This window comes from Talaromyces rugulosus, chromosome III (assembly GCF_013368755.1).
Source record: "Talaromyces rugulosus chromosome III, complete sequence".
NCBI lineage: Eukaryota > Fungi > Ascomycota > Eurotiomycetes > Eurotiales > Trichocomaceae > Talaromyces > Talaromyces rugulosus.
In genome coordinates this window covers 5,730,892-5,756,793 of record NC_049563.1, presented here as the reverse complement: position 1 = coordinate 5,756,793, position 25,902 = coordinate 5,730,892, and the positions used below count along the sequence as shown (strand labels likewise).

At 42.5% G+C, this 25,902-nt stretch overlaps 4 protein-coding genes across 4 annotated transcripts; 3 read left to right on the top strand and 1 right to left on the bottom strand.

Moving 5' to 3' along the window:
• Positions 1-2,550: 2,550 nt before the first annotated feature.
• TRUGW13939_06773 (uncharacterized protein) lies at positions 2,551-4,344 on the top strand (the record flags this gene model as incomplete). Its single annotated transcript, XM_035489921.1, has 1 exon — positions 2,551-4,344. The coding sequence occupies one exon, from the start codon at positions 2,551-2,553 to the stop codon at positions 4,342-4,344; it is 1,794 nt and encodes a 597-aa protein (XP_035345814.1).
• Positions 4,345-5,257: 913 nt separating this feature from the next.
• TRUGW13939_06772 (uncharacterized protein) lies at positions 5,258-7,871 on the top strand (the record flags this gene model as incomplete). Its single annotated transcript, XM_035489920.1, has 3 exons — positions 5,258-5,785; positions 5,843-7,286; positions 7,339-7,871. The coding sequence occupies 3 exons, from the start codon at positions 5,258-5,260 to the stop codon at positions 7,869-7,871; spliced, it is 2,505 nt and encodes an 834-aa protein (XP_035345813.1).
• Positions 7,872-11,781: 3,910 nt separating this feature from the next.
• Positions 11,782-13,059, bottom strand: TRUGW13939_06771 (uncharacterized protein; the record flags this gene model as incomplete). Its single annotated transcript, XM_035489919.1, has 1 exon — positions 11,782-13,059. One exon carries the CDS (start codon positions 13,057-13,059, stop codon positions 11,782-11,784), a length of 1,278 nt encoding a protein of 425 aa, XP_035345812.1.
• A 1,622-nt stretch (positions 13,060-14,681) lies between these two features.
• Positions 14,682-17,688, top strand: TRUGW13939_06770 (uncharacterized protein; the record flags this gene model as incomplete). Its single annotated transcript, XM_035489918.1, has 2 exons — positions 14,682-17,600; positions 17,650-17,688. 2 exons carry the CDS (start codon positions 14,682-14,684, stop codon positions 17,686-17,688), a joined length of 2,958 nt encoding a protein of 985 aa, XP_035345811.1.
• Positions 17,689-25,902: the final 8,214 nt, after the last annotated feature.

Genomic DNA, 25,902 nt, shown 5'->3' with positions numbered 1-25,902 from the left:
ATATAATAAGTATTAAAAAGACTCTAAGAGGCAGAACTACAAGCTAGTATCAAAAAATACAAGTTCCATGTCACATTGACTAAGTATCTAGACTTTATCATTACCTTAGAAAAGATAGAGGTCAATCTAGTAAAGATTAAAGTTATCCTTTCCTAGAAAACACTAATAATAGTTTTAAAAGTATAGTCATTCCTTGGTTTCTATAACTTCTATTAAAAGTTTATAAAGGTCTATAGCCAAACTATAAGGCTATTATATTACCTCACTTGAACTAATATTCTATTTATATAAAGTAAAGAGTGCGAAGAAACATTTAAAAATCTAAAAAAAAAATTATCAGAAGCCCTAGTACTAGCCTATTACAATCTCAATCGCTAAACCCACATAGAAATAGATATATCAGATAGAGTAATAACCATAGTCCTATCTTAACTATATAAAGATAAAAAATAATATCTAGTTGTATACTACTCTACATCAATAATCCTAGCTAAGTATAATTATAATATCCATAACAAAGAACTACTAGCAGTAATAAAGGCTCTAAAAGAATAGAAGTCTGAATTAGTTAGACTAAGAGAATAGAAGTCCTTTAATATTTTATCAGATCATTAGGCTCTTAAGTACTTTATAACTATTAAAACTTTAAATATTTAATAAGCCTGATAGTGTGAGTTCTTAAAAGAATACTATTTTATACTTAGATATCAACTAGGAAAAACAAATATATTGGCGGACACCCTCACCTAGAAAGAAGATAAAAAGGCAAAAAACCTTGATTATTAAAACCAAATACTACTACTATAGCATAAAATTAATGATAAGATTATATTTAAGATAGTATATACAGAACTAGTCACCCTAACTATAGAGAATAATATTGTCACTAAGGTGTTAATAGCTAATGAGGAATATATAGCCAAAAAAGATACTAAAGTTTTTGTTAGGGTCTTAGCCCCTGGGATACTCAGGCTTCGCTCTTGTAGAATAACCGCACCTGGTCCGCATCTGGTTCGTTATAGAAGAATTCTCTAACGCTATACCAGATTCACTAGAGCGCCTTTGGAATCTATATTCGCCTGTATTGACATTTAATAATATGAACCTCTACAAATCTTTTTCTTTTCTTTTTTATATTTAAATCTATTTAATTCCTGGACTTATATAAGGCTAGTAAGATAGGACCTAGTCTGTAATATTAGATTCAAATATCTCATCTCTCTTTTCTATTTAAAGGGTTAAGAATGCACCACTCTCTTTATCTAAAGGGTTGAGCTATATAATTGTTTTTCGTTTGTTCGAGTTAAGCCCCTAAGAACTGTACCAACTCTCCTCATTCAGAGGATTGAATTATTATATTGCTGTTTCTTGATGACTGAGTTGAGCATTGAGAAATTTCCTTATTATGACGAATAGCTTACTAAGGAATGGCCCAGACTGAAGAGGCATATCTTTGGAACTGAACCAGCTGTTATTAGAATAAATATAATGAATAGAACTTCTTTTGACGAATATATCCACTCATCTATCACATGTTAAAAGATAAGTTAACAATATGACTGAACTATCTATGTCTAAGGTCCCTACTGATACCACACTATTAATAATCTTTATATATAGTATGAACAAACCGCGCTACTCCTTTGACTATCCTAATAAATATGACAACTTTGATTGTTTATGATATATGCAGTTTGTAGCAATTCTATATACAAAATTGATAGTTGATGCACCAGTGATTAGAGGACCGTACGAGCAACTGTAGTACACCTATAGATGGTTGACAAAAAAGGCCCAGACAAAGGTCTACCCCTAGATATAGCTTCATAGAAACGTAAATATGGTTATCTTTATTATACTAGAAGCTTTTTTTACGCACCTTAACATGCTATTCAAAGATTATCAACTTATGGAAAAAGCAAACCTTAAACTTAACTATATATAATAGAGACACACCTCTTTCTAGGATTTTATTAGTGAATTTAAACAGATATTACTTCTTGCAAAAAGTTAATTATAGACTGATAATATAAAAATCTTATAACTAAAAACCATAATTAACTAAGAAATAAGGTATATAACTGTTGAAAGCAATATATCAAAGCAGTATGAAGCTTTCTATAAATATTTATATTAAGTAATGAATAACTTTAAAAAGCTGAAAAGAATTGATAATATCTAATTCTAATATAAGTAGAATACTTCTTGTTTACTTATAAAAGGAACCTCTCCTGATAGAGAACAGTCCTAAGTCATAGACTGGATACCTATGGGTCTACTAATTAATACTGTTAGAACAGACAACTATTTTTAATGTAGAAAACTGGATTATATTATCTAATACTGTCTTAAATCTGTGCCGTTCTGTCGGGCGCTATCTCTGAGGAACTGTGGCAAGAAGAAATATAATATATTCACGAGAATATTCAATACTAGAGTAAAGGAGAATAAAACTAAATCTGATATAGGCTTAGATAGTATATCAGAGTTAAAAGAGTAGCTTAGCTTGGTACCCGCCGGGAAAATCAAAAATCAACCTTTTGAAATTCAATGCTACTGGAAGGCATCCAGGGCTTCGCTATGGCCCCTGGACTCCCCAATATCGACAACCACCCCCTAGACCCAGGGGGGCAGGCGCTAGGTCTGGTGAACCCCGTAGGGGCCTATATAGGCACCCCAGCGGGGACAGCACCACCAGCGCCCCCCGAGGCAAGTGCAACAGTCCCTCAGAGCGAGGGCTTCTTGCCTAGCCTGGAAATCAACCCTAGGGAGTTGTTTCCCCCCCTAAGCAGCGTGCCAGGCTCCCAGGAAGCACCTAAAACTCTAGGGAAGAGACTACAGGAACACAGCCCTGACGGGGCAGAAAGAGCCCCCATGAAGGCCCTAATCGGCCCAGCCTACAAGGACATGGAACAGGCCTTATTAGGCCACTTTGCAAGCAGCAATAGCGCGCTGCACGCGGAGATGGCCGCTATGAAGGCCTATATGACCTCTCTGGTAGAGGCTATGGAGCAGCGCCTCACAGGCCAATTGGGCGCTCTAGAGCGCCGTTTCTCAACCCTAGAAGCTCAACAGGCCTCCCCGAACGCCCCAAACCACCCGCTAAAGCCCCTATCGTCAGGGGGCGACCGCCAGGGCCCACGACAGCCTCTGCCATCCCAGGGGACGACGTTTGCAGAGGTCGCCCATGGCCCCCAAGCTAACCCGAATAGGGCCGCTAAGCCCATAGAGCCACGCAGAGCCTCACCCCCGATATCAAAACCACCCCCTGGGGTGAAGCCCGCAGCAGGCCCCCAGTGGGCCGATATAGCGGCCAGCAATGCCCAGGAGTGGCAAATCGTTACAAAAAAACGGGCTTACTCCCCGAACCAGCCCCCAAAAGTCCAAATGGACCCAGGGAGCCTGAAGCCTATTCGCGGAAGCAACAAGGGAGACCGCAGGCTTATATTTAGGCGTGAAAATGGCCGCACCGCCCCTAGAAAGTCTAAAGCCGATGTCATCTTGCAGCTTAACCGCTGCCTAGCCCAGGCAGGCTTCCCGAACTTCGCCAGGGTAATAGACGCCAATTACACCGAATCAGGGGCTATCTCAGCCCTATTGGACCAAGGAAGCACCGTAGGCTCGCTATTACCAGCCTATAAGGACCTATTAGTGGCTGCCTGCCACCGGGTCGACCCCGCAGTCATCTCAGTGGAAGCAGACCAACAGTGGCACAAGATTAAGGTGCATGCGGTGCCGGTAGCCCGCTATAGCGCCTCAGGGCTAGGCCTAGCCAGGGAAGAAATTGAATTAGGGGGCACATGCACCCTAATGAGAAACCCTACCTGGATCAAGCCGATAGCGGCTATCCAGACTAATAAGCAGCGTTTCTCTACTATCGTTATAACAGTAGGAGGCCTAGATGACGCCCGCAGGCTACTCGCCCGGGGCGTACGCTTCGGGGGCAACAGGCACCCTACCAGCCCCTACCACGAAGTGGGTAAAGACACCGTTTGCACCCGATGCTGCGGCATTGGCCACCGAACTTATAGAGGCTGCGGCACCCGACCACCACTCTGCACCGTGTGTGCTGGCGCCCATGAAGCCCAAGAGCACACCTGCAACGTGCTAGACTGCAGGGCCCAAACAGGCCACCCATGCCTGCATGCACCCACTAAATGCGGCAACTGTGGGGGGAAGCACCAGGCTGATTCCCCGGGGTGCCCCAAGCTTCGGGAGGCCCGCCGGCGACTCCATAAGCGCTTCCCTGGCGTAGAGGTCGTTATGCCCCCTCCCCCCCCTGAATGGACTGAATGGGAAGGCGTTGCTGAGGAGGCTTCTCCCCCAACCACTACCCAGGACTAGACTTCCGCATAACCCATTTTGGGTCGAAGGTCACGACCCAAAACCCAACCCGGTCTGGGTCTGGGTCGAAGCTTCATAACCCAGGCCCAACCCAGGCCCAGTCACTGGGGCCCCAGAAAACCCAGAAATAACCCATTTCGACCCAGTTCCGGCATAAATTATGGTATAATTATTTAAATTACACGCCGTCATTTTTCCCGTTTTGATGTTTACACTGAAATAGAACACTTTCTACCAGGAAATCAATGAAATCTTTAAGGAATTTCTTAAATATGAAAAGGGCATATCGAATTCACTGTTGCTTATCTTTTACAATGCCTCGTTCTACATGGAAAGGCCGTATCTACGGTGTGGTGGGAAAATGCGCATCTATCGTCGTACCGATGTAGTTATATATGTTAAACATATATTCACATATTATACATTTCTACATGAATCAAATAAATATTTCGGGGAATATTAGAATGTATTGAACTGTTTAAATGTTCTACTGTTGTCAGAATATCAAACCGTTCTATTGATAATTCCGACGCTTGTCAGAATACCTAGATATCTACATTTAAGTCGAAGGCTTCAACTTTGAAAGTAGGACGGGATGAATTTTTTTGGCTAGGCTTGGGGAAACTGGGGTGGGAATTGGGGTTTGACTGGGGTTTGACTGGGCCTTGACTGGGTTCTCTGGGTTGTCTCTGGGCTATTACTGGGTTATTACAGGGATAATGCATTAGGTCCACATAATATCAGTATACCAAACCAATGAATGAGAGGACAAGGATTCATTCCATCTGACATATCAATTAACTTGACTTTCTCATTTTTCTCATTTTTCTAATTGTAGTGCTTTTCCATCTCAGTATGTTATTCATATTTTCCCTTTACCTCTCCCCTTCGTGATGCTTACATATCTTTTGTCATGTCTCAAAGCCAGCTTTCCGACTTCACATCGTCACTTTATAGTGGAGATATTGATGATCTTCCATCTCTCTCAACGCAACAAATCACTCCATCCGCAAGTCATCATACAATTGATTCTGGCTTCCACCGGCCAGATGACCTCCTCGTTCCTCCTTCTTTGATACGTGTTGGACCTGATCGCCGGAATAGGTTTGTTCTCTACGACAAGATGTCACACAACGAGTTTATCGACTGGTGGTTACAGACGGACTATGGGCGGAAAAGAAAGATCAACTGGGATTCACATCGCCACACGGTGATCTGGAATAGCTACAACCAGGTTGCTGAGGGTGTAGATGGCACACCAAAGGTCATGTGCAAACGCTGTGGAAAGATTCTTGAGCATCCTTATTCCCTGAGTCTGAACAGTTCCGGCAAAGCGCAGTATCACGGCACATCAACAATCCAGAAACATCTGAAGACAGCTGGGTGCCTACGGTCGGAGAAGGGAAAGAAGGCAGAGATTACAAAGTTTCTCCAAAAAGAGGTATGTTTTAGACTGTGAAACGATACTTAGATACTAATCTATGGTATGTCTTCCTAGGGCGAAATCTCAGCAGATATACCCTTTTTACAAGAGGACTGGGAAGACGATATCTTGCAATTCCTGACTCTCAATCGGCTACCATTCCACCTCATCGAGCATCCATCATTTAAGCGGATTATCTACAAAGCGCGTTCTGCTCTTGTCGCTCCAGTGATCCCGTCTGCCGATACAATCCGTCGCCGATTAGGGAGCTTGGTCAAAGACCGGCAGCAGCGGGTTCTTCGTACGCTACCTGCTGGTTCAAAGATATCTATTGCGCTTGACTGTTGGACATCTCCATTCTCGCAGGCATTTATGGCGATCACTGGTTATTTTATCGACAGTGATTGGGTTTATCGTGAGGTGCTTCTTGGTTTTAAGCCACTTCACGGTACACATACGGGGTCTTACTTAAGTGGTGTTCTGATGGAAACCCTGGTAGAGAACAACATTGAAGATAGAGTGTTTGGGCTGACCACAGATAATGCATCAAACAATAAGGCATTAGCTGCGTCTCTCCAACAAGCTTTATCAGATGGTGTCATTATTACACGAATACCATGCCTTGCCCATGTTATCCAGCTCAGTCTTAATCAGCTTCTTGTTCGGATTAAGGCAGTTCCATCCAATGAATCCGCGGAGACAAAGTGGACAGAGAGTCAGTCCAGGCTGGTTCAAGAGAATGCGAAGCAATGTCAGATCTCTTCTACATTGAACAAAGTACGTTATCTTGCAATTTATATAAATGCAAGCCCCCAGCGCCGAGAGACATTCTACAATCTTCAGACAACAAACGTCAAGATTGTTCCCATCCAAGATGTGAAAACACGATGGAATTCTACATTTCTTATGCTTCGCCGGGCCAAACGGCTACGTGCTATCTTCTCTTTATTTTGTGCAGAGTATGACTGTGAGGAGATGCTACTTAGCGAGCACGAGTGGCGCCAAATTGACTATCTTCTCTGTATCACTGAGCCGTTCTTCGATTATACAACCCAGTTATCAAAGACTCGAGACGTCACTGCCCACTATGTGTTCAAGATTTACAACCGACTTTTTGATCATCTTGAGCGATCACAGACACAGCTACAACGGAAGCGTGTCCCATGGAAGAAACAAATGCTGGACGCACTGGACGCTGGACGGACCAAGCTTGATGAGTACTACGCTCAAACCGATACTATTCGAGGGCATATCTATGCCGTCAGTACGATGCTTGCACCAGTGAATAAATTTAGATTCTTTCTCTCTAGCGATTGGGATCAGAAGTGGCGAGATATCTATCGCAACGCCTTTCAGCAAGCCCTCATCCCATACCAAGCGCAAGTAAAAAGTCAAAGCCAGGATGCATACAGCTCTCACACTGCAGCTCAACCAAGCTCAAGGCTGGAGGAGATGCTTGATGGAAAGGATATACAGCCACGAGCGATGACTGATGAAATTAGTCAATATCTTGATAGTGGTCAGTGATTATCCACTACCTATGTATTGCTAGTTCACTAATCTTAAACTAGATACTGTTTCTGTTGGGCCACTTATCTTTTGGAAAGAGCATCAATATCGCTTTCCAGCTATTGCCGCCCTTGCGCGAGATGCGCTCTCCTTCCCAGCCACTGGTGCAGGAGTGGAACGCCTCTTTAATACTGCTCGAGATGTTTGTCACTATCGTCGTGGGAGAATGAAGACCGAGACGATTGAGGAGTTGATGATGTTTCTTTGTACATCCAAATTCGATATAGAGGCACAGGAAGCAAAGCTTCTTGAAAAATTCTTCTCACAGGATGAGCTTGAGGCGGCGAAAGAAGAAAGGGAAGAGAAGCTTAACAAGGATGAGATCAATCCAATTAGTGATACAGAGGAGCAAGAGGATGAGCTAGAAAATGGACCAGAGAATGAAATGGAGGATATAGGACTAGATACGACTTCCTTATCTGCTGCTGAACCAGATAGTCCAGGCTCACCGTCATTACCACCAACCTGTACACAGACACGGGTATCAGGGCGGAAACGTAAGAGCCGGGAAGATGATATATTTGAATATCATTAGTTAAATATGTAAATTCTAAATAAAGGCTTTTCTTTTACCTTTTTTCCTAATAAATCTGTAAAGTAAATACTCAAAAATACAACTACAAAATGCATAAGTTATGCAATTAGAATTCTTGGTATATTTGTTATGTTTGTAACCCAATTTGGGGCCCCAGGCCCAGTACTGGGTTACCCAGTCCAACCCAGACCCATTACTGGGTCGACATGTTTGACCCAAAACCCAACCCAGTCTGGGTTGGGTCTGGGTTGGGTCTGGGTTTTACTGGGTCGTGCGGAAGACTAGTATAGATCTATTACCAGGCTCTATTGTACGCTCAAAGCCCTGGGAGAGATCAGTAGTCAAGGTCTCTCATAGCCTGCGGGCCAGGCCCATGCCCAGCTTCCAGGGGCCTCGGTGGATTAGTATTACCTAAGCTTAGTCTTCTAGTAGCTGCTCTCCAGACTGTGCATAGGCGTCTCCCTCCCTAAGCGTTATAGGAAGTATTTCTGCTGCTAGATGTTCCTGGGGAAGTCCTAGAAGTCTCAGGGCATACCGCCGCTGTTTACTATCTAATAGGGCCTCTGCTGGTTCCAAAGCTGTCTCCCTTATAAGTGGTCCTAATGGGATAGACTTCAGCATGCCTATGACTGCCTGGGCCTGGTTATTAATTAGGCCCTGTAGTCCTTCTAGGCAGTTCTTTTGCCTATATCACCAAAGCTTGGCCCTATAAAGCGCCACTGACTGCGTGGTGGCTTTTTGGATTTGCTATGCCAGGCCTGGGGGGAGCCCCTGGGCCTTGCACAGTGCCTGTACTCGTCTTTCAGTATTTTGACCTTTTTGCAGGCGGTACTTATAGTGGGCTTTGAGGGTAAGCTTTAGATCTAGTAAGACCCCTAACCACTGGATGACTGTTAGGGAGAATACCACTAAAGCGTCTCCTATCTACACCCTAGCTTCCTGGACCTGATTTTTATGTTCCCTGCTGGTAGCCCTAGAGAATAGAATAGCCTCTGTCTTTTTAAGATCGAATTTGACGCTATTTACCAGTCCCTACTCAATAGCAGCTTTTGCCGCTGCTTCTAGCTGCCTACAGATCTCAGAGACCAAGCTTCCCTGGGCTACTAGGCCTATGTCATCAGCATAGGACAGGGCCTTGATCCCTAGCATCTACTGTTCCATAGCCTGAAACACACCCCAGATATAGATAAGAAAGAGGATTAGGGAGACCAATAAGCCCTGGGGCAGCTCTGAGTCAATAAGCTGTTCAGGGGCTTTATAACCATCAATTACGAGGCTGACTCTTTTATTTGTAAGGAAAGATAAGGTCTACCTTATAAGGTCATTATCCAGGCCTACAGTTTCCATAGCCTCACTAAGCTTATAGGAGTCAACATGGTCGAAGGCCCCCATAACGTCAATAAAGATAGTGCCTGTGAAAAGCTTTTGAGTCTATCCCTCGTGCACTGTTTGCACAAGGCAGGCCACCGCGTCAATAGCCCCACGGCCCCACCTGCACCCCATTTGTCCAGGGTGTAAAGCCCCTTAGGCCTCACACCAGTCCGCTATAAGGCCTGCAGCCAGCTTCTCAATAACCTTGCCCAGGCAGCTAAGCAAGCTTATCACCCTCCAGGCCTTCACCTAGGTGTAATCGGGCTTCCCTGGCTTCCGAAGTAGGATGCCTTTAGCAGTCTTCCAGGCCCCTGGGTGCACCCCAAGCCGAAAGCACTGCCTAGCCATCCCTATAATTCGGAATAAGTCTAGTGCCCAGAGTAGCCAGCATGCTTTAAAATTGAGCCTATCGGCCCCCGGAGCTTTCTTAATACTCTGGCTGAATAGGGCCTGATGCACTCGCTCTGGCATTATAAGCATATAGGCCTGTCTACTTGGCAGCTCCCTAGAAGGGGAGCTACGGGGGGTGTTAGGAAATGCTATTTCCCTAATTAGGGCTTCTTTATCGGCTATGGTAGTAGCAGAGAGAGCCCCTAGATCCGGGCCTTAGAGTGCTGGGGTAATAGGATTAGTCCATAGTTTAGTGTACTGTAGGGCTATCCAACACCTATTAGGATCTCCTGGAAAAGGCTTTTCCAGGCCATCCCTAGGGCCTTTAGGAAAAGGGTTCCCAGTGGGGTTCAAATCTTTTTTCCACTCTTCCTTCCCTCTAGGGCCTTCCTCAGCAAGGAAGACCTCCCAGCAGGTCCTTTTAGCCATCTTTATTTCATAATAATAAGCGGTTCTTGCAGTCTTGAATTCAGTGTTGATATAGACATGAGCCTGCCACCACTTGCGGGCTGTAGTCTATAAGCTCCGGGCTTACTGCAGTTCTGGCTTCCACCACTGCTTAGAACGTGTATAAAGCCGTACTGCTTTGGTATGCCTATTGAGTACGCTGGTTAGGGTGTCCTACACCCAATTGGTCTCTCTAGCAAGGTCTTCTTCGGTGCATTGATCACTAAGAAGGGGGTGGCCTATAGCCTCTGAGGCCCAAGCTGCTGTAGCCAGCTTTAGGGCTTTCTCGTTTACCTGCAGAGCTTCTATCTGCCACCCAGTAATCTCCCTGGAGATTCCTCCTGAGGGGGGTTCTAGGGCTTCCTAGGCTAGGATGATAAGCTCATGGTCAGATGTTGTAGGCTTATCCTTATCCATCTCCCAGGCTTGCAGAGGCCCTAGGGTTGGCGAGGATAATACTAAATCAATAATTGACACCCCCTCGGTCTTTTTATAGCGTGTGGCCTCCCCCAGTGGGTTATTAATATATAGTGAGTGCCGCTCTATAAGCTGTTCCAAGGGCTCAGCGTTAACCCGGCCCTTGGCCAGTGGGTTCCACGAAGGGCTATGGGCGTTGAAATCACCTACTAATAGGCACCTACCCACTATAAGCAGGTCCTAGTCTGCGTTCTCGATGGCCCGGTGTCGTCTAGGGAAGGCCCCTTGTCACTGGTAACTGGCCCCAATCCATACATTATAGTAGTTGACTATTCTAGTGCGTCGGGGGGCATGCCCGCTAATTATTGGTGCTTCCCATATGTCCAGGGCCTGTAAATAGGGGTGGTCTACTAAATCAGTGCGGTTCTCGACCCTAACCGCTCCTATAAGGTCTTTATGGATGGCTATAAGTACCCGTTGATCCCGCTTCTTCCCCCCTGGCCAGTACAGCAGATAGCCTGGGTGGGAGAAGTCATAGGTAATATAAGGCTCTTGCAGGCATATAATGTTTATTTGCCGCTCTATCCCCGCTTCTAGAGCCTTTAAGGTTGCGGGGTAGGTATGGCCGCAATTATGTTGAATAATCAATATTAATAGGGGCTGCAGTTTCAGGCGTTGGTGTTGGACACGGGGATGAGTACGGTAGGGGTGATGTCCTTGGGGCATCTTTCATAGCGTTATCGACCTCTCTAAGCTTTGGGGCTTGGGGGGTGTCCTGGGTAGTGGTTGGGGGAGAAGCCTCTTTAGTAATGCCTTCCCATTCAGTCCATTCAGGGGGGGGAGGGGGTATAATGATCTCTACGCCAGGGAAGCGCTTATGGAGTCGTTGGTGGGCCTCCCGAAGCTTGGGGCATCCTGGGGAATCAGCCTGGTGCTTTTCTCCATAGTTGCCGCATTTAGTGGGTGTATGCAGGCATGGGTGGCCTGTTTGGGCCCTGCAGTCTAGCATGTTGTAGGTGTGCTCTTGGGCTTTATGGACGCCAGCACACACGGTGCAGAGTGGTGGTCGGGTGCCGCAGTCTCTATAAGTTTGGTGGCTAATGCCGCAGCATCGGGTGCAAACGGTGTCTTTACCCACTTTGTGATAGGGGCTGGTAGGGTGCCTGTTGCCCCCGAAGCGTACGCCCCGGGCGAGTAGCCTGTGGGCGTCATCTAGGCCTCCTACTGTTATAACGATAGTAGAGAAACGCTGCTTATTAGTCTGGATAGCCGCTATCGGCTTGATCTAGGTAGGGTTTCTTATTAGGGTGCATGTGCCCCCTAATTCAATTTCTTCCCTGGCTAGGCCTAGTCCTGAGGCGCTATAGCGGGCTACCGGCACCGCATGCACCTTAATCTTGTGCCACTGTTGGTCTGCTTCCACTGAGATGACTGCGGGGTCGACCCGGTGGCAGGCAGCCACTAATAGGTCCTTATAGGCTGGTAATAGCGAGCCTACGGTGCTTCCTTGGTCCAATAGGGCTGAGATAGCCCCTGATTCGGTGTAATTGGCGTCTATTACCCTGGCGAAGTTCGGGAAGCCTGCCTGGGCTAGGCAGCGGTTAAGCTGCAAGATGACATCGGCTTTAGACTTTCTAGGGGCGGTGCGGCCATTTTCACGCCTAAATATAAGCCTGCGGTCTCCCTTGTTGCTTCCGCGAATAGGCTTCAGGCTCCCTGGGTCTATTTGGACTTTTGGGGGCTGGTTCGGGGAGTAAGCCCGTTTTTTTGTAATGATTTGCCACTCCTGGGCATTGCTGGCCGCTATATCGGCCCACTGGGGGCCTGCTGCGGGCTTCACCCCAGGGGGTGGTTTTGATATTGGGGGTGAGGCTCTGCGTGGCTCTATGGGCTTAGCGGCCCTATTTGGGTTAGCTTGGGGGCCATGGGCGACCTCTGCAAACGTCGTCCCCTGGGATGGCAGAGGCTGTTGTGGGCTCTGGTGGTCGCCCCCTGACGATAGGGGCTTTAGAGGGTGGTTTGGGGCGTTTGGGGAGGCCTGTTGAGCTTTTAGGGTTGAGAAACGGCGCTTCAGAGCGCCTAATTGGCCTGTGAGGCGTTGCTCTATAGCCTCTACCAGAGAGGTCATATAGGTCTTTATAGCGGCCATCTCCGTGTGCAGCGCGCTATTGCTGTTTGTAAAGTGGTCTAATAAGGCCTGTTCCATGTCCTTGTAGGCTGGGCTGATTAGGGCCTTCATGGGGGCTCTTTCTGCCCCGTCAGGGCTGTGTTCCTGTAGTCTCTTCCCTAGAGTTTTAGGTGCTTCCTGGGAGCCTGGCACGCTGCTTAGGGGGGGAAACAACTCCCTAGGGTTGATTTCCAGGCTAGGCAAGAAGCCCTCGCTCTGAGGGACTGTTGCACTTGCCTCGGGGGGCGCTGGTGGTGCTGTCCCCGCTGGGGTGCCTATATAGGCCCCTACGGGGTTCACCAGACCTAGCGCCTGCCCCCCTGGGTCTAGGGGGTGGTTGTCGATATTGGGGAGTCCAGGGGCCATAGCGAAGCCCTGGATGCCTTCCAGTAGCATTGAATTTCAAAAGGTTGATTTTTGATTTTCCCGGCGGGTTTCAAAGTTACTTTAACATACAAAATATACTATATTAAAAAAAGTGAGATCCTATATATACTAACTCAATATCCCTAAAACTATTTATAATATTTTTTATATAACACTCCTCTACCCTATAGATATATGTCTGTTTCCTTCATAGATCCAATATAATTACCAGCCACCAGTACACCTAGTAAAAGGTAATAAAAAGTACCTAATTAATAGTATACTTAATAAATAGATTATATATTAAAACTACAGACATATAAAGTAATATCTTGTCTATTAGATTAGATATACGCGATCTATATAAGAATCTATCTAATCTATAAAAGATACTAAAGCACTTAACCACTAGCTCTAACACTATAACACCCTTACTAAAGGAGAGAAGTAATATTAAGATCTTAGCCCCTAAAATACTTAAGCTTTACTCTCATAGAATAACCATATCTAATCCACATCTAGTTTGCCATAGAAGAACCCTCTAATACTATACCAGATTCACTAGAGCGCCCCTGGGACCTATACTTGCCTGTATCGACATTCAACAATACAAACCCCTGTGAACCTTTTCCTTCTCTTTCTTATGTTCGAATCTACTCAATTCCTAGACCTATATAAGGCCAGTAAGATGGGACCTAGCCCGTAACACTCTATGCCTTTTAGTAGAACTATTCTTAGACTAGCTTTAGCATCTTTGTATATCCTAAGTGTGCTATTATAAATTGTTGATATACTTTATCTAATAGTTATGCTTGTAAATTATCTTTCTTAGAAACATAGAGTTATTTATTAAAGAAAAGTTATTCTTTAATTACTCTATAACTCTTTTTTTTCTTTAAGAGTAAAACTGTTACGGGCTAGGTCCCTGTCATAAGAATCGTGAACGCTCAGCCAATCGATAAGTAGCGGACGCTACTTACATAAGCAAGCTGCCTGAAACTCCTATGGAGTAGACTTGCTAATTGTAGGAACGAAGACGGAAGTGACTACACGAGAACTCACGTGATCTGGACAGTGCAGATGCACTGGTTTAGTGAAGACACACCAGGTGGACATACACCCTAAATGGTGCGGCTGCACCATTTCCGTGCAAATACACTTAGTGCAGAACCACCTACCCTGTGCGAGTACACCCGGTGCGGATGCACCCCAGCGGTGCGCATGCACCATGTCAGTGGAAGTGCACCATGGCACGTGACTATGCAGGGAACATAGCCAAACATAGCCAGACTATGTTTGGATATGTCAACAACATAGCCAACAGAGCATCGACTATGCTCGCTATGTTTAGGATCAGCTATATAAGGACACTCATTTACCATCATGTATCTAGCTCATTGTGTTTTATTCTCTCAAGCAAATAGCATATTACTATTACTCTTCAACATACTTTGCAGCCTATCATTGCGATAGTACTCTACTTATCCTAGGATTGCCTTACACAACGTTCTCATCTTGTCTTCTGTTAGCAGAATACCCACCCCGATTCACATCTTGGTGACGAGTTGTTGAACCGATTGACAATAAAACACCCTCATAACACGAAGTTTTGAGAACTAGGTAAGCAATCAAACCTTACTAACGAGCTAATCATGGCAGGAAATAGCAACGTCCCAGCAGCAGGACCGGCAACTCCGCGCCCACCTGCAAGACAAGCAAGACCAGTCGATCAAGACAGTGACGATGAGCCCGACGAACAAACTCAGCAAAGATTCACCACGTTGGAAAGAGTCATCGATCAAATGAATGAACACATTCAAAGACTGCAAGCTGCAATCGCTGAAAGAGACGATCATGTCAACCAACTCGAAGCTCAAGTCATGGCTATACCACCTGGCGAAGCTGGAACAGCCGGCAACAGGGTCAAACTACCAAAACCCATGACCTTCGACGGAACTAGATCTAAGTTGAAGACATTTTTGGTCAACATGGAAATGCATATCGAAGCCAACCAGATCACCAATGACAAAAAGAAAATGATCTTTGTGGCATCATGCTTTACCGACGCAGCAGCAGCAGAATGGATACAACCTATGCTAAGTGAATTATACACTATCGACAAAGGTAGTTGGGGAACTATCACCAGGGAACTGTTTTCGAACTACGGCATGTTCAAACAGAAACTTGGAGAAGCGTTCGGAAACATCGACGAGCTACGGACCGCGGAAAGACAACTAAGATACCTACGACAGACCGGATCCGCTCAGCAGTTGGCAACCAAATTCCGACAGATAGTAACACCACTACACTATGATGATGCTATTCAAATCGCAACCTTTGAGAACATGCTCAAGGAAGAAGTCCAGACGGAACTCATCAAACTCGACCGACCCGACAACATTGACAGATTCATTGAGATGGCGGTCAAAATTGACAACAAACTGTTCGAGATCAAACAGAAGCGACAGGAGTTTCAGAGATGGAAGAAAGTTGGAGGATTCCCTCAGTATGCCAACACATCGGCAAAACGAGGAACCCAATACGACAAGGACGGCGATGTCAAGATGCAGCTTAACAACGTGATCAGTAAGGAAGAAATGGCCAAGCGCAAGGAAAACAAAGCTTGTTACAAGTGCGGACGAAAAGGACACTTTGCACGACAGTGTCGATCAGGGCAAAACAAACAGAACGGTAACGTCAGCCCTCAAAAAATAACAACAGTCCATCAACAAGTTGCGGCCATACACCAGACAATTGTGACCCCCTCGGACAGTGAGGAGGAGGAGTCAGAAAATGAACAGGTCGACGAAGTCCAGGACTTCTGGGGACCGATACTAGAAAAGGAAATATACGAATCGCTCAAGAAATTCGAGCAAGAAGATAGCCCTGGGCAATCTAAGGGACGCCTCAGACAGAGTTCAGAAAGGGAACCACCCCAGGAAGAAGACGCTAACCCGGAAGAAGCGCAACCTCACCTACGACGAGGTCAAGAGAAAGGACCGATCAGAGAACCTCGCAGAGAAGACCAATACAGCAAAACCGCTGGACGGCGTATTGATGACCTTTCATCAGGAAGTGAAAGCCGACACCCCCTGACGTTTCGAGACGGTGGAAAAGACAGAGAAGTTGACCACGAGGACTCGGATCGAGAATCAGACACCCCGCAACATTCACAGTTAACAAGAACAACAAACCTCAGAAGAGACGCCGCAAGGGCGATCGACCAAGCAAATGAAACAATCAGACTGTTCCAGAAACGACCACCAATCACAAAGAAAGAATGGGATTCAGTCCTAGGAACCAGCACGACGGTTCCAGGAATAAAAATTGAGATTCCAGAAACAAGCAAAGAAGAACTGAAAACAGACAGCGAAGACTCCGAAACAACAGAAGAATTCCCTGAAATCGACTACGAAGAACCAAAACGAGAATGCAGTTGCAAACCACCCAAACCAGTATGTTGGGAAGACTCTATTCAGACATACCGACAACACATCCTCGAATGCGAAAAATGCCACGAGTGGACATTTCACAAATGCGATATGCACGGAAAAAAGAACATCGCACTCGCAAACGAATTCGAATACGTCTCACTCACCAAAGGAACACGGTTGTGCCACCCGATGCTTGGGCATACCGAAAGATGTTCATGCATGTACTACCCACAATATGGAGGACACCATCACAAGAAGATACACTGGACGCAATGCTATGAGTCAAGATGTCCAACTCACCTCGAAGAAAAGGAAAAGAACAAGTGGAAGCCAACGGCACCGATGATCATCTACCAACCCATCCCGGACTGCCCGAAGGGCTGGAACGAATGTTGGTGCTACGCAGAAGAAATTTGGCACCCTTTCCACAATAGCATCGAAACTGACCAATGCTACGCGAAAAAATGTCCATACCACGAAGGACGAGTCATCTACACCGATGAAGACTGGACCGAAATTGTTCTATCACAGAAACGATACCTTGAGAGGCACAGAAAGGGACACCACCTTATTGCCACAACTATCAAGACAGGAGAAACTGTGATCATTATCAAGGGAACAATCAACGGACACGAAGCCAAACTACTCCTCGACTCGGGAGCATCAACGAACTACATTAGCGAAGCATACGTCAAGAAAAACAGGATCCAAACGCACGAGACAAACCTATGGCATACTGTACAAAATTTTGAAGGACAAATCACGATCGAAGGATTCGTACGACGAACTGGAAACATCACACTCAAATCAGGAGAACACGAAGAAAGCATCCAACTGGATTTAAGTCCGTTCGAGCGAAAGGATTTCGACATTATACTCGGAATGACGTGGCTACGGAAACATAATCCTGTCATTGACTGGAAACACGAGACGGTGTCAATAGACCTGAAAACGCTGCAAACAGAGCAGATGGGGATCAAGCCGAACCAGCAGTTGAAGGTGAAACATGCTGAAGAAATAAACGAAATAGGCCGACAAATTGAAACACGAAAGAAACCAAAAGAAATCTACGAAAAAGAACTAAAGGAAGTGCTCGACAAGCTACCAGAAAAATATCGGGACTTTACCGAATTATTTGTGAAGAAAGAATATCGACTACCACAACACGAAAAAGAATACGAAGCAGAGATACCGCTCAAGGAAGGAGCACAAGTACCACAAGTGAAGCAACGACAAATCTCACAAGATGAACTCCGAACTACTAAGGAATTCATTGAGAAATTCTTAGCAGCCGGTTACATCAGAGAATCAAAAGCAAAGGCTTCTGCACAAGCAATGTTTGTACCAAAACGCGACGGATCACCACGAATGGTCATCGACTACCGAAAATTAAACAATATGACCGAAGACGACGCAAACAAAGCACCACACCAGGAACAGAAGAGAGATTTATTGCAAGGCGCAAAAATCATGACAATGTTCGACGTTGAATGGGGATACTACAACCTACGAATGAAAAATGACGACATCTGGAAAACAGCATTCCTTACAGACTTGGGACTGTACGAATGGCTAGTAGCGCCTATGGGACTCAAACGGCTACCAGCAGAATTCGCGAGGTTTATGACCCACATCCTACGGGAATACCTTAACCTCTTCGTTGCAGTATACTTCGATGATGTTATAGTCTACTCAAAAGACCCCAAGGAACACGATAACCATGTACGACTGGTTATGACAAAACTCATGGAAGCAGGATTAACTCTCAAAATCAAGAAGTGTGAATTCGACACCACACGAGTCAACTACCTAGGAATGGTATATACAACAAACGGACTAGAAATACCGAAAGAGAAATTAGACGCTATCCTCGAATGGCCAACTCCAACGAACGTCCACGACGTACAATCTTTTCTTGGAGCCAGCGGATACGTTCGACGATATCTTGAGAAATACTCAGACGTTACAACACCAATGACAGAATTGCTGAAAAAAGACGAACCATTCGATTGGACAGCAAGAAGACAACGATCTTTTGAAAACGTTAAAGAACTCGTTAAAATTGCGCCAATATTACAACTGTTTAACCCAGAATTACAAAGCATTCTACGAACAGACGCATCTGGATATGCTCTTGGAGCAATCCATGAACAAATCAATGAAAAAGGAGAAACGCAGATTGTCGCATTCTACTCGAGAAAGTTTACATCGGCGGAAGTTAACTACGACGTCCACGACCGAGAATTACTCGCGATAGTTCAAGCATTTCGACAATGGCGGCACTATCTCCAAGGAGCAAAACATGAAGTAATCGTCAAAAGCGATCATCACAATTTGAAGTACTTCACGACAACAAAAGAATTATCTGGAAGACAAATACGATGGGCCGAAGAACTAGCCAAATTCAATTACAGGATTGAACATATTCCAGGAAAACAAAATGCAGCAGCAGACGCATTAAGCAGACGACCAGATTACGCAATCGGGATAGAACCCCCCAAGACAAACATTCTGCAAGAAGAATCAGGAGTTCTACGCCACAATCACAATGCGATCATTGCGACCGCAATAAGAGTTGTTGACGATGATCCGTTCTACGAACGAATGTATCGGGAAACCAACAAGGATCAAAAAATACAAGAAGAATTACAAGCCGGACAAGTTACGAAAAATGTTCAGAAAGGCTTAGCGATATGGAATGGAATGATCAGAGTACCGCAGAATATGACTACGGAAGTCATTCAGCGATACCACGATCCTCCAACAAAAGGACACCAAGGAGTTGAAAGGACAATCGAAATGATTACCCGAACATTCTACTTTCCTTATGTCCGAAAAAGGGTTGAGAATTACATCAGAAACTGCGACGAATGCAACAGAAACAAAGCAGTACACCACAAACCCTTTGGAAAAATGCAAATACCGGAAGTACCAGAAGAAGCATGGAAAAGTATCACTGTTGACTTTATCCAAGGACTACCGCAGTCCAAGGACCCAGTAACAGGAATTACCTACACCGATGCCATGATAACAGTCGACCGACTTACGAAATATGTTATCTTAGAACCAACACCAAAGGATATGACAGCAGAACAATGTGCAAAACTTATGTTACGAAAAGTTTTTGTATGGACCGGATTACCAAACGAACTTATCACAGACCGAGACAAGTTGTTTACATCCAAATATTGGCAGACAATTGCAAAGGCATGCGGAATGCATCACAAGTTATCAACCGCGAATCACCAACAGACTGATGGCCAGTCCGAGAGAATGATTCAAACAGTTGAACAGTATTTTCGACACTATTTAGATTGGGAACAAGACAATTGGGTAGAACTACTACCATTAGCACAGTTCGCATTAAACAATGCAGAAAACGCTACGACAAAACAAGTTCCACATTTTGCGAATCTTGGACGACACCCAAGAATGACATGGTCTGAAGTACCACGAGAAGGATTATCCGAAGCCGCGATAATACAAGCCAACAAACTACAGGCACTCCATCACACAATATCGAAAGACATCAAGTGGGCTGAAAACCGAATGAAGACCTACTACGACAAGAAGCGCGAGGACGCGCCAATCCTCAAAAAGGGGGAGAAAGTTTACTTACTACGACGAACAATTGGACAGAAAAAATTCAACATTCCAAGCAAGAGACCAAGCAACAAACTTGACGCTATCAAATACGGACCTTTCGCAATTCAAGAAAAACTCGCTAACGACAATTACAAACTCCGACTACCAGCAAGAATGAAAGTGCACCCAGTATTTCACATCTCATTATTGGAACCAACCGAAAACCCAGAAAACAGTAACGACGAAGCAACCGAGGATGAATATGAAGTTGAAAACATTCTAAAGAGAAAGTTAGTGGAAGGAAGAATCTTTTACTTAGTCAGCTGGAAAGGATACGGACCTGAACACAATTCATGGGAACCAGTTAGGCACTTGAACTGCCCCGAAAAGATTCGAGCGTTTCGCCAGAAAGAAACTCGGAGAGGACGTGGTCGAACTCGTTGTTAGACGACACGGGAAACTCCTGGATGGCAGCCGCAATCATCTCGTTTGATTTTTGCAGCTCGGCCTCTCGTTTCCGTTCCTCCTCCTCCTTTTCCTCCAAACGCTCCAACTCCTCCACATCCTTTATATCCGTTTGAATAAATTCTCCAGCACGCTTTCGGAGAAGTTTCCTTTGTTTATGCAAACGAGCCCGTTTGGCAAGGAGAGCCTCAAGCTCAGCATTCAACCGATCGTCATCGGCCTCAATCTTCTCTTGAGCCTTGATGAGCTTTTTCCACGCCAGGTCAGACGAGGCCATATCGCGACACTTGCAGCGACCAAAACCAACGCACTCGCTACAGCGACTCGAAATTTCAGATTTAATGCAAACCTTCCCTTGGACTGCACAACGATGACAAGGAATCGGCAGAATAATACCAGACTGTTCGATACGCAGCCGAAGGTTTTTCGTATTTATGTTTTGCTTTGACGACATGGTCAGAACATCACCACCAAGAATGTTAACAAGAAAGAAATTCGCCTACCTATGCGACGGGGGGCCTGCGACTATTTATGTGACTGTCGGGACGCCAGCCTTCGAAGGAGGGGATTGTCATAAGAATCGTGAACGCTCAGCCAATCGATAAGTAGCGGACGCTACTTACATAAGCAAGCTGCCTGAAACTCCTATGGAGTAGACTTGCTAATTGTAGGAACGAAGACGGAAGTGACTACACGAGAACTCACGTGATCTGGACAGTGCAGATGCACTGGTTTAGTGAAGACACACCAGGTGGACATACACCCTAAATGGTGCGGCTGCACCATTTCCGTGCAAATACACTTAGTGCAGAACCACCTACCCTGTGCGAGTACACCCGGTGCGGATGCACCCCAGCGGTGCGCATGCACCATGTCAGTGGAAGTGCACCATGGCACGTGACTATGCAGGGAACATAGCCAAACATAGCCAGACTATGTTTGGATATGTCAACAACATAGCCAACAGAGCATCGACTATGCTCGCTATGTTTAGGATCAGCTATATAAGGACACTCATTTACCATCATGTATCTAGCTCATTGTGTTTTATTCTCTCAAGCAAATAGCATATTACTATTACTCTTCAACATACTTTGCAGCCTATCATTGCGATAGTACTCTACTTATCCTAGGATTGCCTTACACAACGTTCTCATCTTGTCTTCTGTTAGCAGAATACCCACCCCGATTCACATCTTGGTGACGAGTTGTTGAACCGATTGACAGTCCCGTCTTACTGGCCTTATGTAGGTCCAGGAATTGAGTAAATTCAAATATAAGAAAAAAAAGGAAAAGATTCACAGGGATTCGCATTGTTGAATATCAATATAGGTGAGTATAGATCCCAGGGGCGCCCTAGCGAATTTGGTGTAGTGTTAGAGGGTTCTTCTATAGTAAACCAAATGTGGACCAGGTGCGGTTATTCTACAAAAACAAAGCCTAAGTATCTTAAAGGCTAAAACTTTAATATTACTCCCCTCCTTCAGCAAGGGTGTTATAATATTAGAGCTAGTGATCAAGTGCTTCAGTATCTTCCATAGACTAGGCAGGTTTCTATATAAATTATGTATATCTGGTCTAATAGACAAGGTATTATTTTATATATCTATAGCCTTAATATATAGTCTATTTATCGAGTATGCTATTAACTAGATACTTTTTATTATTTTTTACTAGATACGCTGGTAGCTAGTAATCATATTGGGTCTATGAAAGAAGCGAACATATACCTATAAAGTAAAGAAGCATCATATAAAAAATATCATAAATAGTTTTAGGAATATCAAGTCAATATATATAGGATTCTATTTTCTCTAGTATAGTATATTTCATATATTAGACATCCAGCTTCTTTAAAGGTTATTTAGTCTAAATGTTCTAAAGGTCTAACTATATTTTTTGTCCTACTTTATATTCCAGAAGAATCTCTTAGCAACAATTTATACTATTTTCTATTTACTGCTACACTAAGACAAGCTTAGTCTATACTATATTAAAGGCCTGCTATAGCTTAATAACTATATTATTTATATATTTAGTGATAAGTCTTTACTGCTTAGATATGGGAATAGCTTCATCTAATTGGAGTAGTTTAACATTATATCTATAGATTAGAAAGAAAAGGCTGATATTAGTTATAGTAATATTATATCTATTTATTATAAGTTATATAATTACAGTTAATAGGCTCCAGTCAGTTTAAAGGTAGATATAGAAGTTCTATAGATATTCTTCCATTACAAAGTTAGCACATTCCATCTATTCATTAGTTTAGGGGTGATACATAGTTGACAATCATCTTATAATCTTTAGATATTCACATATGCCTTTCTAAAGGTCATTAATAAATTGCGTGCCCTGATCTGATATAATGCTGCTAGGCGGCCTATATTCATGTATGAATTAGTTAATAAACTTTGATATTACTGTCTCAGTATCTATATGTTTGTATGGTACCAATATAATCTTTTTTCCTAGTCAGTCAATGATTACTATAAGATTCATATTCCCATCAGATATTAAGAGTTTCTCTATAAAATCTATACTAATATCTCACTATATTCACAAGGGAATAGAGAGCAGTTTTAATAATCCTTATTAACATTATCTCCATATAGTATTCGCACTATATTTATTATAATTATTCATAAATCTTTAGATATCCTCAGATAGGTTCAGCTAATATAGTTATCAAGCTATGATAATATAGATTATATTTTAGTCTAGATGTCTAATAAGATAGGAGTTATATATATCTTATATAATATAAATATAGAATAGTTCACTATTTAGTACCTATTATTAGTTTTGAAATAGTAACTGGTCTGCTGTATTAATTATACATTTAGATACCATAGTGTGAAGTTGTAGGTTTTGAGAGAACCACAGGAGCTTCTAGTATATAATCTCTTTAATTTATTTATAATTCTTATTCTCGGCTTCAGCTAGTTATTATTATTCTTTAATTAATGTTAAGTGCTCTATATAAATAACATAGACATAGAGTTTAGATACGGTATTCGATAAGTGACCCTGGGGAGGTTGTTCTAGATAGTCTCTTTATACCTTATTAGGGTTGATAAGACGTTTATTTCAGTATACTAGGCATTTATTGTTAATCCTATTGGGTATATCTTATAAACATCACAATAGTGTATCAAATCTGATAGCTAATCGCCCTGACTGATATTAAAGTTTATAGTTGAAGTATAAGAGTATACTGACCCATCTTATTTACCTTTTATTCAACTGTTAGAGCTGTATGAAGTATTTAAGATTCTGGTAGTTAATTAGGATAGTAAACTTCTTAGTGTTAATTAGTTTAGATTCCTATTACTTTAGATATATTATTATTACTAATAGCTTCTTATTATGGATTTTGTAATTATACTCCGCAGATGTGCACTTTAGGAGAATAGGCGCAGATTTGTAGAAGTCCTTTGTTATCATATTATAATAATATCTTTTCTATAATATATTCTGAAGAGTTGGCTTCTATAATTATATTCTATTTAGAGTTGAATTATACTAGTATTAGGTCACTTATAAATATTTGTTTTAGTTGTTTAAAGGCTTTATTAATAGTTTTAGTCTAAATAAAGATAGTTTTTTTTTTTAGTTAATTCTATTAGCGGACAGATTATATCAGAATACTCTTAGATAAACTGTTAATAGAAATTTGTAAACCTTAGAAATAATTGTATATTTTTTACATATATTAGAGCTTTCTATTCTAAAATAGCAGAGACTTTTATAGGATCTATTTAGATCTCTTTTCTAGCTTCTAATATAAATCTGAGGTATTTTATTATCTACACCTTGAACTTATATTTATTAATATCTAGCTGTAGTCCTATAATATATAGATATTCTAGCATCTTCATTATCTGTTTCCAATAATACATATAGCTACCTTCTATAAAGATAAGTATGTCATCCAGATAAGTAGATATAAAGTCATTTAAAAACTCATAAAGAGTCCAATTAATATATTATTAAAATATGCTCAACGCATTGATAAAGCTGAAAGGTGTTACTAACTATTTATAAAATCCAAACCTGGTTTAGAAAACTGTCTTCTACTTATCTTCTTTAGCAATATATATCTTATAGAAGGCTGCTGTAACATTAAGCTTTGTAAACCATCAGACTTTAGATATTCATTGTAGGGTCTTATGTATTAATAATAATAAATATCAATCCCTTTTTATTATAGTGTTGAGCACCCAATAATCAACACAGAAGCACAGTCCTCTTCTAGGTTTCCTTACAAACAGTACCAGTGCTATAACAAATAAGTTACTTATACATATAAAGTCCTTTAACAGTAAGTTATAAAAAGTTTTCTGTAAGACTAACAATTCTTCCCATAACATATTATAAAAAGAGCCCTATAGTATCTCTAGCTTACGCCCCTTCACATTAATATCAATTAGTTCAATCTGATAGTTAATATTTAGATATAATAATAGTAGCTTGTCAGCTTTCTTTAGATCAAATAGTTCTAGAAACTCATGGTAATATTTAGATAGCTTGTTCTCTGGATCTGTCTATAGTTTTAAGACCAGAGCTTTCTTAATATTCTGTATAGAGATTATAAATATATCAACCTTCTTTTTTCTGCTTTACATCTTTTTCAAAGTATTTACTGTAGCTATATCAATCTGTTAAGAGACATACTTAAGTCATAACAGATTCTTTTTATTAATAGATATTCTGTTCCTAAATTCTAGTTAGCCTTTAGCAGCATCAATTCTTATATGTTGATATTCTATCCATAGAAGACCCAATATTATATTATATTCACACTTTGGAACTATATAAAAGTAGACTTTCTCCTATATATTTCCTCTGATATCTAATGTTATATATACAATTTCTTTGATGTATTAAGATATCAAATCATTATATCCTTTAATAGATTAAGATTTAATAGCGCTATAATTCAGCTTTTTCTTTTAAGTAAAGGTCTCTTTAATAATTCTATAGATAAGACACCTACTATTAATTAAAGTATTGGTATTGGTTCTACAGTCTAACTATATGTCTATATTAAATAGAGATCCGTCAAACCTTTTAACTATCTTTTTAAAATTCTTAAAGTCACAAGCTATTTTATATTTTAGCTTCTATGAGCGACTTTATGTAAAAGCTACTCTTTTGACTTTAATATACTATCTAAGCCTGTATTAGATTTAGTTTTATTCTTCTTTATTTTAGTATTAGATATTCTTATAAATATATTATATTTCTTTTTACTATAGTTTCTCAGAGATGGTGTCTGATGGAGTAATATAGATTTAAGACAGTATTAGGCAATATAATCTAGTTTTCTATATTAAAAACAGTTGTCTGTTCTGATAGTATTAATTGGTAGGCCCATAAGTGT